Here is a 13305-nt window from a genome sequence, read left to right on the forward strand (position 1 = left end):
AGTCTTGAGGCACCTGGCGTCTTCAAAAGAATCTCTACATTTTTCTTTTTAGTTCGAACTGTAATTTGACAGTGTCAAGTGGTTTATGAAGAACGTTGCTGTCTGAACCTTCTTAGGGAAGAGAAGCGCATAAGACGTGTAGCTATGTCATTTCTAATGTGGTACACATCTGATACCTTGTATTGTTATACGATATTGTTCCTAATTCCGTTGCACAATTACCCACTTATTCGTTACAGCATGAAATAAAAGAATGGTTTTATTCAGAGTAGCATTATCAAATGGCTACGTTTGGAATGCTAACAGCTACCGTAAGTCAAATAACGAGGTTTATAGGAATCTCCAGCACCATAGCTGACATGCTCAGAGTCTTCGGTATCTCTTATATTTCCACCAAACATACATTCCTCGTAAGATGGCGGAGCTGTTAAAAATTTAAAAATCGCACTCGTTAAAAAAAAAAAATGAACTTGTCAGTGTTTCATAATAGTTAGTGCTTATTTACGTAGATCTGGATATGTTTCTGCGCCCGGGATACTGGGGCCAGCAATAGCTGAAGGATTTCCATGTTCTCCTTGCGCAGCTGAAATCACATTACGATGCTGGAAATTAGCAAAGGAACTCCGCAACGGAACGTTTCCAATGAGAAGGTTATGAGAAACCTTCAAGTTGAATGAAAACGACCCGGGATCCACAGAAAACTATGCAGGATACGCGAAAAATATAATCTATCATCTGTAGCATTTCCATAACAAGTAAGATGCTTACCACAAGTATGTAGGTGACATCGATGATGCGACAGAAGTTTAAACCCGACGAGACAATCGGAGGAACAATAATGGGATAGTTTTCCCACAACTCAACGGCTTTAAATTTCCCTCGTACGGATTCGTGAATGACACGCTCATGGCATTCCGTAGCCCGCGTAGCATGAAAATTTGTGCGCTAAAATAATTTTAAAAAACAATAATAATAACTGATGCCGTCGTATTTTGATAAATCGACGTTTCTATTTCACCTCTATTATCTGAATCTTTGAGCCGCGCATGCGCTTCCTGGTCAGGTTCTCCACTTCAGCGTTTAATATAATTTTCTCTCCTGGGACGTATCCAGCACGATCCAGCCAGAAAGTGGCCATGATTGGATTCGATTTGCAGCAGAGAATTCCTAGCGTCTTGAAGCCAGTCGCTCGTACGGGTACCTTATGGATGATTGGCAAGATAAGTCGGAGGAAATTGGTTAATGCCTCTAGAGAATATGTACGTTCGCTTCCGGAATAGTGTTGAGATCCGTGATCGAATTGATGGTGATTGGGATCTTGCATTCGTGGTTCCATTTCAAACGACGCTCATAAACAGCTCGAAGGGTGTAACGTACGTTACCGTGGGCTCCTTCGAATGAAGATGGGATCTCTTGTGGAAGTAGGAATGAAAATGGAAACTGGTGTTTCCCTTTGTTCAGCACGTGACCATTTCCTAATGTCCGGGCAATGCAAAATGGCAGAAGGAGCGTTATAAATTTATTGCAATTCTTCGTATAATGAAATTTCCATTTAATTACCTGCACTGATCGTTACTCGGTGATGGAAGTAACTTTCCTTGGACGAATAGTGGACCGTTTTGTTTATCACGTCCGTGTGTGACCGCCCATTTCGATAAACGGTTCTCATTTCTTGTTCCGTTCTTGAGAAAGACACTTGCGCAAGGCCGCGGCATTCGACGTAAATACCTAATCGTTTAGGACATGAGTGCAGGTATAGCATAATATTAAAAAATACATACGAATAGTTACCTATCACATTCTTGGATTCGTTGTTCCAGATGTGTACGTTTCCTGTAATTTCTTGTCCAGGAAAGTAGGTAACAGCGTCATTGTTTAAACTGATGAAAAACTTGTCCAATACCATAGCTTACCGACTTGCAACAATGAACTTTACAAAGTGATTTCGATATCTGGCCGCGTACGATAAAAGGGCCATGCCCGTTGTGATAGCATGATAGCATGCTGGGCAAAAAGATTGGCGTTTCCTAAGGGGTTCCAAAATTCGTCGCCAGATTCGCTAGTTTAGCAGGCCGATCGGCTACACCGTTGATAGGAAAAATCTCGTTTTTTTTTTAGTTATATAATTTTGTTTTTCAGTCAATATGCGACAAAAGTAGTTGCATTAAAGCTTCTTTTCATTCCCGATATTAGGGACCAAAATCATCAATGTAGTGTAATTTGGAAATGTTTTATTTATTTTCACCTTTTTTTAAAATTGCGTCGTTTGGGACACCGCCTGATTTTTTTTTAGTTTATTTATTTTAATGTCCCCATTTTCTAGTTAATTCTAAATGAACATACCGTACATACGTCCTCAGCCGGCAACACAAACACGTCAAGTTGGTCATGGCAGTCATGTAAAACGAAATAGCAACAAAATAGCAGATCCGATAGGAGAAGTCAAATCCTTAAGACTATCAATTAATTGCTTTAGTTCTTCATTAAAAATTTCGATGAAAAATTCATGCGACATTTTTAAAAATTATTATTATGTTTCACGATCTTAGCACCTCGGCGGCCAAATGAGGAGTCTGGACGGCATTCGTCCCATCCATTTTGCCGCACGATGAATCGGGTAATAATCCCAGAAGGCTCACATGATTATCATTATGTTCACTGTCTGATCATGACGAACGTCCTCAGATATCACGACGATATATAGTTCCAGCAATAGGGCACAGGGCCAAACTTGTTCTTAAGTAATAACGATAAATCATAAAATGCACTACGAGATGATCGTCAGATGCCTGCGATCTATGCCAAACTTTATGAATAAAATCACGACAATGTTAAAACTAGGATTCGAAAGAGATCATCTTTATAAACTCACTTCAATGCGCTTCCACTACGCCAACTTCTTTTTTTTTTTTTTCAACAGTGGAAGCATTGGGTAGTTTAAACATGGGCTCGTATGGAATGAATATGAATGACTCAACTTAACTTCCAATTGAAAAATAACTTTCCAATTAAAATTCTGATCATTCATTAGTCAGTCGGTCGGATCATCGTTCAGAAGAAGGGAAAACATCTGATTACGTGGAAGGGACGTGTGCGTGTGTGTCTGTGTAACCTAGATACAAATAGATACGCAATGTGCTATAATTATTCATGAATGAAGTGTGTCTAGTTATTCATCAACACATTCACGTTCATTCCTCAAGCTGTTTGGTAAGTGAAGACCGCTGGCTCTGAAAGTTCCTTTTGTGTAGGCCAGTATCAAGGACAACGGCCAAAGGCAAATACTGGGATGTCTTCGTAGATTCTAGAACATTAGGACGGTAGTCAGCGAAAATGCAAGCCAATATTCTTCGGGTTGTTGCGGAGAACCTGGGCAGGGTACCGTTAACTTCTGGCCGTCCTTGACCTATTTGTGTTTTATTATGCAGCGTGATATTCTTCGTGCCATCCACGACCGCCAGTGGCACCTAAATCAAGTGATGCTGGGTGGATTTCATTATCAAATGATGACGCATCGATTGCAATTCCAATGTAAAGAACATGCAACGCGCCTTTTAAAATCATTTGTATATTTCAATAAAAAAAAAAAAGGAAAATCTTTGATTGGCAGTTCGGAGGCAATCTTTAAATTGTCCATGTCACAGAAATTACGCTGTTCACACTTGAAAGTTTTTTTTTTTTTTTTTTTTTTTTTTTTGCAATTTATGAATATATATATATCCGTCGCATACGGTTTTATGTATCAATGCTTGATTATTTATAATGCGGAACATGATTGTACGAGTTTGTGTGTTAGTTGCATGATTCACGAGTTCAAATGATGGCCCGCTGCGCATCAGTTGCGACGCGGGACCTGCTGACCTTATTTGTGTCCCGTTACCCTCTGGCAATCCTAGTCGTATTTATTGGCAGTGCTATATTATGACTAGTCTCCGCGTAATAAGGCGGAGGCAACAAGGTGAGAAGACGATTGTAGAGAAGCTCGTTCACATTCACCGACCAGAGAAAGTCCCAATGATTAAATAGCGGGTAGTCAACACGAATCGATGCTTTCAGATTTGGCAATTTCGAAGCCAACCAAGCAACGTCCTTCAAAAAAAAAAAAAAAAAAAAATTTAGAAAACGAAATAATAATGTACATTTTGACTTTAAAACAGCCAGTGATTCACACAGTGTTGCCATCAAGTTCTTACTTCTGGTGTTGTTAACAGATCGTTTTCACCCCAAAATAAGTAGACCGGTGCCGTGACAAGATTTAAATCGTATTCGGGTGGTACTCCTTGTCCTTTGAAGTGAAAACATCTCCGATTAGACTCGTTTATTTTGCATTAAAATTACTCTTTTGCATACCGTAATGTTCGAAATTGCCCTGAGGTCCGTAATCGTATCGGGTGAATGTTTGTCCTAAAAAAAGGAAAAGAAACCAAATGAATAAAAATGGCCGACAGTTAATATGTGTACCAAAATAATAAATTCGGTGATGTCAGTGATGTATAATTCATGAATTGCATTATGCACCCAAATTGAAGCTTTTGGCAAACTGCGATACTGTCCTGACAGACGTGCCAGACGGATTGTGTCCCGAAATGACTGGCAGGGCCGTCTACCATGAGGAAACAGGAAGTCATAATGAGGTTAACATGTTAAGTAGCTCACGACGAAAAATATCATTCAAGAAATACTCGTTTTCTCTTACAATGTTGAAATTGTGCGGGTCGGCACCGGCAATGAGAAAAATCAGATTGCGGCACAACGTCGCCTCCTTGAGCGTTCGCTCGCAAAACACCTCACGGATTCGCCGGTGGATGCCCGTGTTAGGCAAGAATGCCCGCGTCCGAATTAGCCGAAGGAAACTCTTTGAAAAAAAAAAAAAAAAAAATGAGAACTTTACATGAATATGTGCTGTAACTTGTGTTAGAACTGTGTTTTTCAAACACTTAGAAATAAGATATGAATATTTAAAATCAAAGATAAGTGTTCTTGAATATTTGTGTGGGTTTTTTTTTTTTAACGCAATACTTCAATGGGATCGACGAAGGCGGCCGATAATCGGACGAAACTCTTCACGTTGGCCACAGAGGCGGCTGGTGCAAGAGCCATCATCACTTCTACTTTTTTATTCAATTCGGGGTTGGTGATCATGGCCACCCAGAAAACCGCCGTACCTAATATCCATCATGCAGTCAGAATAATTCGATCATTTTCATTTGCAAGTGTAAAAGTAAAAAATTCTTATTTCATTAGGAATAAGTAAGTTTGAGTACCCATTGAATGGCCAATATACGTCAGCTTCCGACTGCCAGTCTTCCTCAGAACGTAATGAATGCAGGCTGGGATGTCGTAACGTCCAATCTCATCCCACCTAAGAATATTTCCGGCAATTAGCAAAATAAATTAGAACACCATAAACAAATCGTTTGCATCATATCACGTTACGTGTCAAGCTTTTTCGTACGCAAAAATTGAAATTTGGGTAAAAACTATTTCAAATGTTTCTACGCACACCTTCGTTCTGACCTCGGTACTGTCTACGATAAAAACGATTCTCTTAACTTAAAGAAACTGATTAGAAGCCAAATACTGACGAAAAGTCCCAGAATTCCTCCTCGTTGACGTCGAGGCTGACGTGCCTCTTGGAATAAGCGTTGCCTCGCGCGTTGCCCAGCCACACATCTACGCGTTTGCACACGCCAAAAATTAGTAATCACGATCACCAGTTTTGTAATATCTTTTTTTTATTCAGTCAATCAGAAAGTTGCATTACCATAGCCGCGATCCGCCAGTATAAATGCTGTTTTGTTTTTTTTGTTTACAAAAAAAAAAATATTGATGTTAGAAAATAGTGATAATCATTATGCAAGAGTCGTGGCTTAAAATCTTGAAGAAAAAAAAAAAACCTCTACTTTCACTGAAAGCGAGAAATGTAATTACCCAACGCTCTATCAGTCGGATTGATAAGCCAATCAGCATCACTGTTAAGAAGCCCGTGCTGCAGGAAGACGGGTCGTTTGGGTCCCTTTTGTCGGGACATTGCCGTCCTTCCGTACGGAATTCGATGGATGCCTTCGTGGAATAGTTGAATAAAAAAAAAAAAAAACATGTTTTAAGAGTGAAAGTCAGGCGAAAACCCGTTTGAGCGGAAAAGTATTTCTTGTTTCGTTTCAACATCATTCGATGACGAAAAAGGAAGGTGGAACAAGAAGCCAAAAAAAAAAAGAAAAAAAAGAAAGAAAAAAAAAAAGGCGTACAAGGCACACGATGTTTGTTCTTAATGCGGAACTCGTGCGTGCGAAAGTCGATTCCCGACCGTTCGCCAAGTATCGAAAAAGGAAAAAGGCACATCAAACTAATACCTAATAGGTATCCATCTTCGGTCAACACTGTGTGCAGCTCCACGGGATATCCTCGATAAATGATGATTTCAGGCTGAATGGGGATATCGTAGAAATGAAAATTGCTTCTTAAAAATACAATCGCTCAAACATTATTTACATAACATAATAAATGATTCACAATGATTTTACGGCCATGTTTTTTTTTTGTTTTTGTTTTTTTATGTGCCGAAATGTTAACATGTGTGGCCGTTGAAAGATCAGAATGGAAAGCTTTTCCAAGTGCACACGGGTGTTGCCGTTGCCCGGGGTATTCCACCGTACCATAGAGTCTCTCTTTTCTCAGCTTGTACGGATCTCAAACTTTCCCTTTTTTCTTTCTCTCTTCTTCTCTCCTCACGTCCAAATCCCCCATCTCCGTACCATCTGCGGTTCTGAATTTAATATATTTTTTTTCTTCTCTCTCTCTCTCTCTCTCTCCACATCTTTCCCTTTAAAAACTACCTTGACCCAATTCATAACGCGTCGTATGGGTTTAAGAATTATCCTGGAAGTAAAAGTGTATATCTATTTTATCTATCTAAACATTTTCCCTTTCTTCCTAACAAGGCCCCGTTTTCAGCGCATCTGTCCGGAAGGGTCAGGTAAATCCTACACACCTGCGGTGTGTGTGTGTGTGACCCCGTTTTCACTTTGAACGGAACACTTTCCCTCTCGTTGCGAGACATTGAAAAACTGCGTCTCTTCTTTCTTTTCCCCCTTTTTTTTTGTTTTTTTTTCCAACTGTTTCGTTTAGACCAGGTGGGTTTTAAACCTCCCCTTTACATCCTTGAAAAAAAAAAAAAAAATACATTCACTTACGCTGGACATGTAAGCTTCCGGACTAACAGGAAGACGTGGATTGTTGCGCTTCCTCCACCACTGCTAAAACCCGATTCACCGTTTCGATTGCCGAACGGCAAAGTTCCCGAAACGCTAACAATCATCATCACTAAGATCACGAAAGCTCTCGATGAATACAACGACCACATAGCGCAATAAAGTTTTTAAATTCAGAATCGTCACGTTAATTATCGATACCGAGAGCCCACACACGACGCAAGATTTTGGCACTTGAAATTTCGTTTTCGGTGGGTGAGGGTTGAAATAGTCGGAGCCGATTGCGCTGGCAAAACACACACACACACACACACACACACACACACCACCGTTCAAAGAAAAAAACAGGTACAGTTTTGAAAAGCGAAAACTGTGCACTTCAACAGCGTCCGTTCAACTTGATCATCGCCATGTAACTAGAAGGGACAGCAGACGTGGTCTGAAGACTATGCCAGCCTTCCACGTTTTTTTTTTTTTTTCGTACGCGCCAAGTGTAAAGTCTGTTAAGAAAAACCGCTTCTACTCTTTTTTTTTTGTGTTCTTTGAGTTCTTTCAAGGAATGACGACTAGGAGAGACGTACAACCAATACTGGCAGAACCAGTAAGAACACGAGCAATAGGGAAGTGAAGTCCCATGCGAAGGAGAGTAGAGAAATGGGAGGTTCTCTCGGGGCGGTCGGATGACCTGGAAAGCAAAATAAAAAACAAAAAAAAAAAAAGAATTTCGCTGCCGCTCTCTCCTTCTACAAGCTCGTTTCATTCCCTTGTTAACCACAGTTTCATCTTTTTGAATCGGCCACTCTCCCGTGAACATCTGCTCTGCGTAACGGCAACATCGCACTCCACCTCCGTTGTGTGTACATATTTTTTTTCTTTCGTTACTTGCACAACAAACGCGCAACTCCTTCAGTTTGAATTACACAAACTGCTAATCCGAATACGAGAAGGATGAAGGAGACCCTTGTCATTTTTTTTTTTTTTTTGGTCAACATGTCACGCGAGTTCGAAGAATGAATTCGCCTTCTTTTGTTGTCTGGTACGAGGCATTTCAAAAGATAAGCGCAATGACTCGTTTTCCGGTTTGCCGTACCGAGGAGAAAGCCGTTTGCCTCATTTAGAAAATGATTTAGCGCAAATTGGATATCGCAAAGGAAATAGACATTGGAGATGTTGTTTATTGCTGTCCGACCGCCAGCACTTGGTTCTACGGTCGCGTTTGATTTTTATACATTTTTGTGGAATGAGAAACGATCTAACTGCTGTACACATTTTTTGAGGGGGGGGAATGAAACAAAAAAAAAAAAAAATTCGAAACATTTTGGAACATTGAGGAAGTGAGTAATTAATGGAAGAGTGGTAATATATGGTCGTAAAGCAGCTCGTTCACGTTGATGGACCAAAGAAAGTCCCAGTGATTAAACAGATCGTCGTCTACTTGAAAAAAGCCTTGGACGTTACCCAGCTGGCCGGCCGCCCATTCACTGTCCTACAATTGCGAGAAAATTGTCCGTTAAAAAAAACAAAAAAAACTCGTCTAGTTCTATATTTCTATTTAAGACTCATTATTTGCAAGCGCACATTCTGATGGATTTCTCTTACTTCACGAGTTGAGATGAGGTCGTTTAGACCGTAATAGAGGTAGACGGGTGCAGTGACTTTGCTCATGTCGTAGACAGATGGTTCCAGCGTACCGTAACGCTCCAAGTTGCCCTTCTTGCCAAAGTCGTACTGCTGGAAGATCTCCTTACCTTTAAAACAAATGAATGGTTTCATTTTCAAAATAAAATGAAGCGCGAAAGGTGATTCAATACAGTTTAAACCCTCCGATGTGGCTTACCCGTGTTATGATGTTGAGCGAATTGAGCTATAACGCGGACGGAAGTTCCTTGAAAGAGATGAGCATTCACCGAAGGCAGTAGGTTCTGTCATTGTTCAAATACAAAGAAGAAGAAATGTAATAGATATTAGAAGCTAGAAATCTATTAAGTAATAGCAGGCACTAGGCCATTTACAAATGGATCAACGCCAGCGCTGTGCATTTTCAAAAGCTTTGTTCATCACAAAAAATAACGTTCTGTTCTCACTTTTGCTCTCGTTCCCGGGCCGACTCGTTTGCGTTTCATTTCGCCATTGCGCAATTAGTAAATCAATCTACTTTGGATGTCGACATCCCTCGCGCGAGAGAGTTTCAAAATTAAAAAAAAAAACACTTCCCTTTTATTATTATTATTATTATTTTTTTTTTTTCGCCAAATATCGCCTTTTCAATTGTTAAGTCTGTAATTTCCCTCTTGCTAGAGAGTTGCCACTTTGCTTGTGTCTAAGGCTTCTCACTGATTTCTCTCTGACCTGCAGTGGGTGGAGCGTTTCACACTGTGAAATGTTTACGTTTAGCTCCGCACTTTCGCCCACCAGAGCCTGTACACAAAATTATTTATTTTATTTTTTTTTTTTGAGATTCTAAAACAAAAGGCGGAGCGTGAGACATTCGTGGTCGTCTCTATAAACGAAAAAAAAAAAAAAAAAAAAAAAATCTCTCTCTAACACGAAAACTTTCGTTATCGCCGGTTTCTTTCTACACGCACTCTACAAACGAAAAAAAAAAACAAAAAACATTTACACATAGCAACAACGGCGAGGCGTATATACGTGTCGTTGTTACTATACGTCTGCACTAGCATTAAAAGTGCTGTTTAAATATCTGGCACGTACCAAATCGAAATTGTCCGGATTGGCGCCAGCAATCAAAAAGAGCACATCGCGGCAAAAGGATGCTTTGAAGAAATTGCGTTCGCACAATCTCTTTTGAACCGATCGCAACGTCATGTCTTGATCGAAAATGGCTTTCGTTGGCATCTTATCCATCACGACCTTGTGTTTTAAAAATCAAGAAAAAAAAGATAAAAATTAAACCGTGTAAAAAGACAAAAAAAACAAAACAATGTTTTGGTGATGATTAAAGAAATTGGAGGCAATCGTTTGTTTACGGCTAGTCGTGCGATGATTGGAGAAACTAGCCGGAATGGGCTGCGCAAATTGTGTTTGCTGGAAATGGGCGCCAACGCCAACATGCGGTGTATTTTGGAATTGAGTTCTGGGTGCCGGATCATGGCGATGAAGAACAGGCCCGTGCCCAGCGAGTGGCCCGCGTACACCAGTTTGTCCCAACCGCTGACGGCCAGCACGTAATGGATGCAGGCCGGAATATCGAAATAGCCGATCTCGTCCCATCTGTTTTTTGTTTTTTTTTATTAAATAATAAAAATATCAAAGTACAAACGAATCTCCCATGAACCAATCAAACGAAGTAGATACGAAATTGTTGCCTGACTCACGAGTATTGCCAAAATTGGGGATCTTCGTCAGGATCGAGTTCGACGTGATGGCGGGAGTAAACATTTCCCCTCGTGTTTCCCATCCAGACATCTGCGTTCGTATGTTATAACCACTCAACATTCTTTTCAAATTTCTACCATGATTATGCATGATGTTGCATTTATTAGAATTCATTAAGTTTGTTGATATTTACCGTAACCGAGATCAGCCAACCGGAACGCTATTTATTTCCATCCATAAAAGAACATTTAAAAAAAAATAATGAAAGTAAAAAAAAAAAAAAAAAAAAAATTAGAAATTTAATTGAATTGGATTGACGTTTGTAATAAAATCACATCCATACCGAGAGATCGATGACTTGGGTTGAGTAACCAACAAGCCGAAGAACTAAAGACGCCATGCTGCAAAAACACCGGCCGTCCTCTTCCTTCGGTCGTTTCGTAATCGTGGATTCTGCCAGCCGTTCCGTTCCATGCCGGCGCTCCGTTATGTCTAGGAGGGATGCGATGGAGTTCCAGTATGTATCCATCCCCTGTTATGGTTTTGTTATTTTGGTTTTTTTTTTTGGTTTTTTTTTTTATTGTCATGTGTTTCATAGTTGGTGGTTGGCGGGTATACAGTTCACAATCAGCAAAGTACTGTATGAAATAAGCATTTAAATGGCATTCAAAACGCCTTGCGGCGCGCGAAACTTACCCGTGGTCACGTGATGAATTTCCAACGGGTACCCGCGGTTCCTGATAATCTCTGGCTGGAAAGTAAAAAAAAAAAAAATTAAAAAAAATAAATAAATAGAAACATTCCTTCAGCATTAATGCGCATATAAACTAAAGCGACAATAAAACAAGATCTAACGAAAAAAAAAAATCACGCAAAGCAAGAAGGACCGCATTTGTTTTTAAAAAAAAATAATACAAATAAGAGCTGACTTTGTCATAAACCAATAGCGTGTCGTGGCAACGGTAATCCACTTCTTCCTCGTTTTCTTTTTTAGCCTAAAATCACGACGACAACGACTACACGCGAATAATCAGCATCTGAACGCCGTGCGTGAAAGAATATGGAACAGTACGAGGAAAGTGATTGAATGCCGGTCACGATTGCACAAATAAGGAAACACAAGAAATGAAACCAAAGCAAAACAAAAGCAAAATAAAAAGACAAAAAATAAATAAAAAAAAGGTCAGCTGTTCCAATTAAGCCATGTGCTTTTTTTTGAGACAGTGAAGAAAGAGGGCCTGGCCCTGGCATAACATAACCTGTAATATATAATCCAATATGTCAAGACGGGCTGATATGGGACACGATACGCCGCATAGGGGCAACTGGGATTAGCTATACAGAGTCCAGGATGGGAAAACAAAAGAAAATCAAGCCAGTTTTTTTTTTTTGGATACCAGAGGGGGAGGGGGTCAACGAGTCAGTTCCGCTTGACGAAGACCTTCAAAGTCTTTAACGAACACACGCCTCCGTCTCTCTTTTGTTGAAATATTTTTAAAACAAAGTCAGTGACCTTCATTCAGACTCATCGTTTTTCCTCGCTCTATCATTGGCTCATCGAGTCGATGACCGGGTCATTAAAAAAAATTAAATTAAACTAAATCAAAAAAAAAAAAAAAATAGAACAACACAACCTGATCAATAAATCATTTCTTTTTTTTAAATGCCCCCCATCTCTCACTCGAAAATGCGGAACAAGCAAAACTACAGCGAAGCACGTTGCCGTGTAACTCTGAAATTTGTCGTTGGCATGCTAATTCATAAATTTCAAAAAATTTTTAACATGTTCAAAATAAAAATAAAAATGAAACGTACCGAAGTCATGTAAGCCTCCGGATCTAACGGCAGCCTGACGTCGTCCGAATGGAAGGTCTTGTCTTCGGCTTCGTCGTAGTCCAGACTCCAATCATATGGGTATTCATCTTGCTCCACGTCGATGTCGTTGCTGTGCTTCTCGTTGGTGTCGGCCACTTGGTTGGTTCTGCGGCGGAACAAGAACCCGCCGAACATTCGGCTCTGGCCGGCGCTGCTGCTGCTGCTGCTGTTTTGTGACTTGGCATCCAGCGCGGCCGATGCCAACACGAGCAGACAACACCACCACCAGACGATACCGAACATGGAAGATAAGCGCAACATCTGACGAAACCCGTTTTCATTATTGTTCCAAACCTGCATAACGGGTTAGCACCACCATATATAAAAAAAAAAAAAAAAAAAAAAATATCTACGAAAAAAAAAAAAGGGCGAACGGGACGGCCTTGTAATCAAAACAATATTGTCTCTTGTAAATTGCCAGATTTTGTTTTTTTTTTATTTTGTTTTTTATCTGCCCGCTATTTTTTTTTTTTTTTCTGTCTTTTTCCCTAATTTTCAGCCAAAAAGCGCGCACACGGCAATGTTAAAAACAAACGAAAATTTTCAAAAAAGAATCGATGAATGTAAATGAAAAAAAACGGGTGCCGAGTTTAGCAGGTTGCGAGTTGAGCGGTGCACGTCAGTCGGGACGGAACTTCCAGCTTCAACTGATTCCTTCGGCTCGTTTTTGTATATATAGAGTGTTGTATGCCCATACCGCAGCTGAGTAGCCTAGGTAGTAGTACTACCACAGCAGCAGCAGCAGCAGCAACACGTGAACACTCCCCCTTTTTTTTTTTTTTTTTTTTTCTCTCTCTTCTTTTCTCCTCTGTTTTTCTTACTCTCTATCTATTTTTCTTCTTCGTTTTTATTTTTATTTTTATTTATTTTTATTTTTTTTTTT

The 13305-nt window shown here is 40.0% G+C and overlaps 3 protein-coding genes across 3 annotated transcripts; all 3 read right to left on the bottom strand.

The window, feature by feature from the left end:
- Positions 1 to 217: 217 nt before the first annotated feature.
- LOC130696140 (arrestin domain-containing protein 17-like) lies at positions 218 to 1953 on the bottom strand. The gene is made up of 7 exons (XM_057519216.2): positions 1792 to 1953; positions 1561 to 1728; positions 1264 to 1475; positions 1019 to 1201; positions 769 to 945; positions 506 to 701; positions 218 to 424 (listed from the first exon to the last, which is right to left on the bottom strand). The coding sequence occupies exons 1-7, from the start codon at positions 1904 to 1906 to the stop codon at positions 300 to 302; spliced, it is 1176 nt and encodes a 391-aa protein (XP_057375199.1). The 5' UTR covers positions 1907 to 1953; the 3' UTR covers positions 218 to 299.
- Positions 1954 to 3601: 1648 nt separating this feature from the next.
- LOC130696136 (gastric triacylglycerol lipase-like) lies at positions 3602 to 7790 on the bottom strand. Its single transcript, XM_057519210.2, is given in 13 exon segments — positions 3602 to 4089; positions 4194 to 4285; positions 4351 to 4404; positions 4519 to 4603; positions 4697 to 4855; positions 5020 to 5165; positions 5265 to 5362; positions 5586 to 5673; positions 5765 to 5791; positions 5932 to 6063; positions 6354 to 6426; positions 7194 to 7243; positions 7246 to 7790. Coding segments are annotated over 13 exon segments (1335 nt in total). The 5' UTR covers positions 7364 to 7790; the 3' UTR covers positions 3602 to 3876.
- A 578-nt stretch (positions 7791 to 8368) lies between these two features.
- On the bottom strand, positions 8369 to 12789 carry LOC130696133 (lipase 3-like). Its single transcript, XM_057519208.2, has 10 exons — positions 12363 to 12789; positions 11244 to 11298; positions 10891 to 11079; positions 10741 to 10767; positions 10547 to 10637; positions 10199 to 10442; positions 9924 to 10082; positions 9049 to 9133; positions 8811 to 8959; positions 8369 to 8697 (listed from the first exon to the last, which is right to left on the bottom strand). Exons 1-10 carry the CDS (start codon positions 12720 to 12722, stop codon positions 8554 to 8556), a joined length of 1503 nt encoding a protein of 500 aa, XP_057375191.1. The 5' UTR covers positions 12723 to 12789; the 3' UTR covers positions 8369 to 8553.
- Positions 12790 to 13305: the final 516 nt, after the last annotated feature.

This window comes from Daphnia carinata, chromosome 5 (genome assembly GCF_022539665.2).
Source record: "Daphnia carinata strain CSIRO-1 chromosome 5, CSIRO_AGI_Dcar_HiC_V3, whole genome shotgun sequence".
In the NCBI taxonomy this organism is placed as follows: Eukaryota; Metazoa; Arthropoda; class Branchiopoda; order Diplostraca; family Daphniidae; genus Daphnia; species Daphnia carinata.

Coding starts and splice junctions, on each gene's coding strand:
- LOC130696140 (XM_057519216.2), bottom strand. CDS start 1,906: ATGGTATTGGACAAGTTTTTCATCAGTTTAAACAATGACGCTGTTACC. Junction 1,202..1,263: donor ACACTATTCCGGAAGCGAAC/GTACATATTCTC, acceptor ATCATCCATAAG/GTACCCGTACGAGCGACTGG. Junction 425..505: donor AGAAACATATCCAGATCTAC/GTAAATAAGCAC, acceptor AATTTTTAACAG/CTCCGCCATCTTACGAGGAA.
- LOC130696133 (XM_057519208.2), bottom strand. CDS start 12,722: ATGCAGGTTTGGAACAATAATGAAAACGGGTTTCGTCAGATGTTGCGC. Junction 11,299..12,362: donor CGGAGGCTTACATGACTTCG/GTACGTTTCATT, acceptor TTTACTTTCCAG/CCAGAGATTATCAGGAACCG. Junction 11,080..11,243: donor AATTCATCACGTGACCACGG/GTAAGTTTCGCG, acceptor AAACCATAACAG/GGGATGGATACATACTGGAA.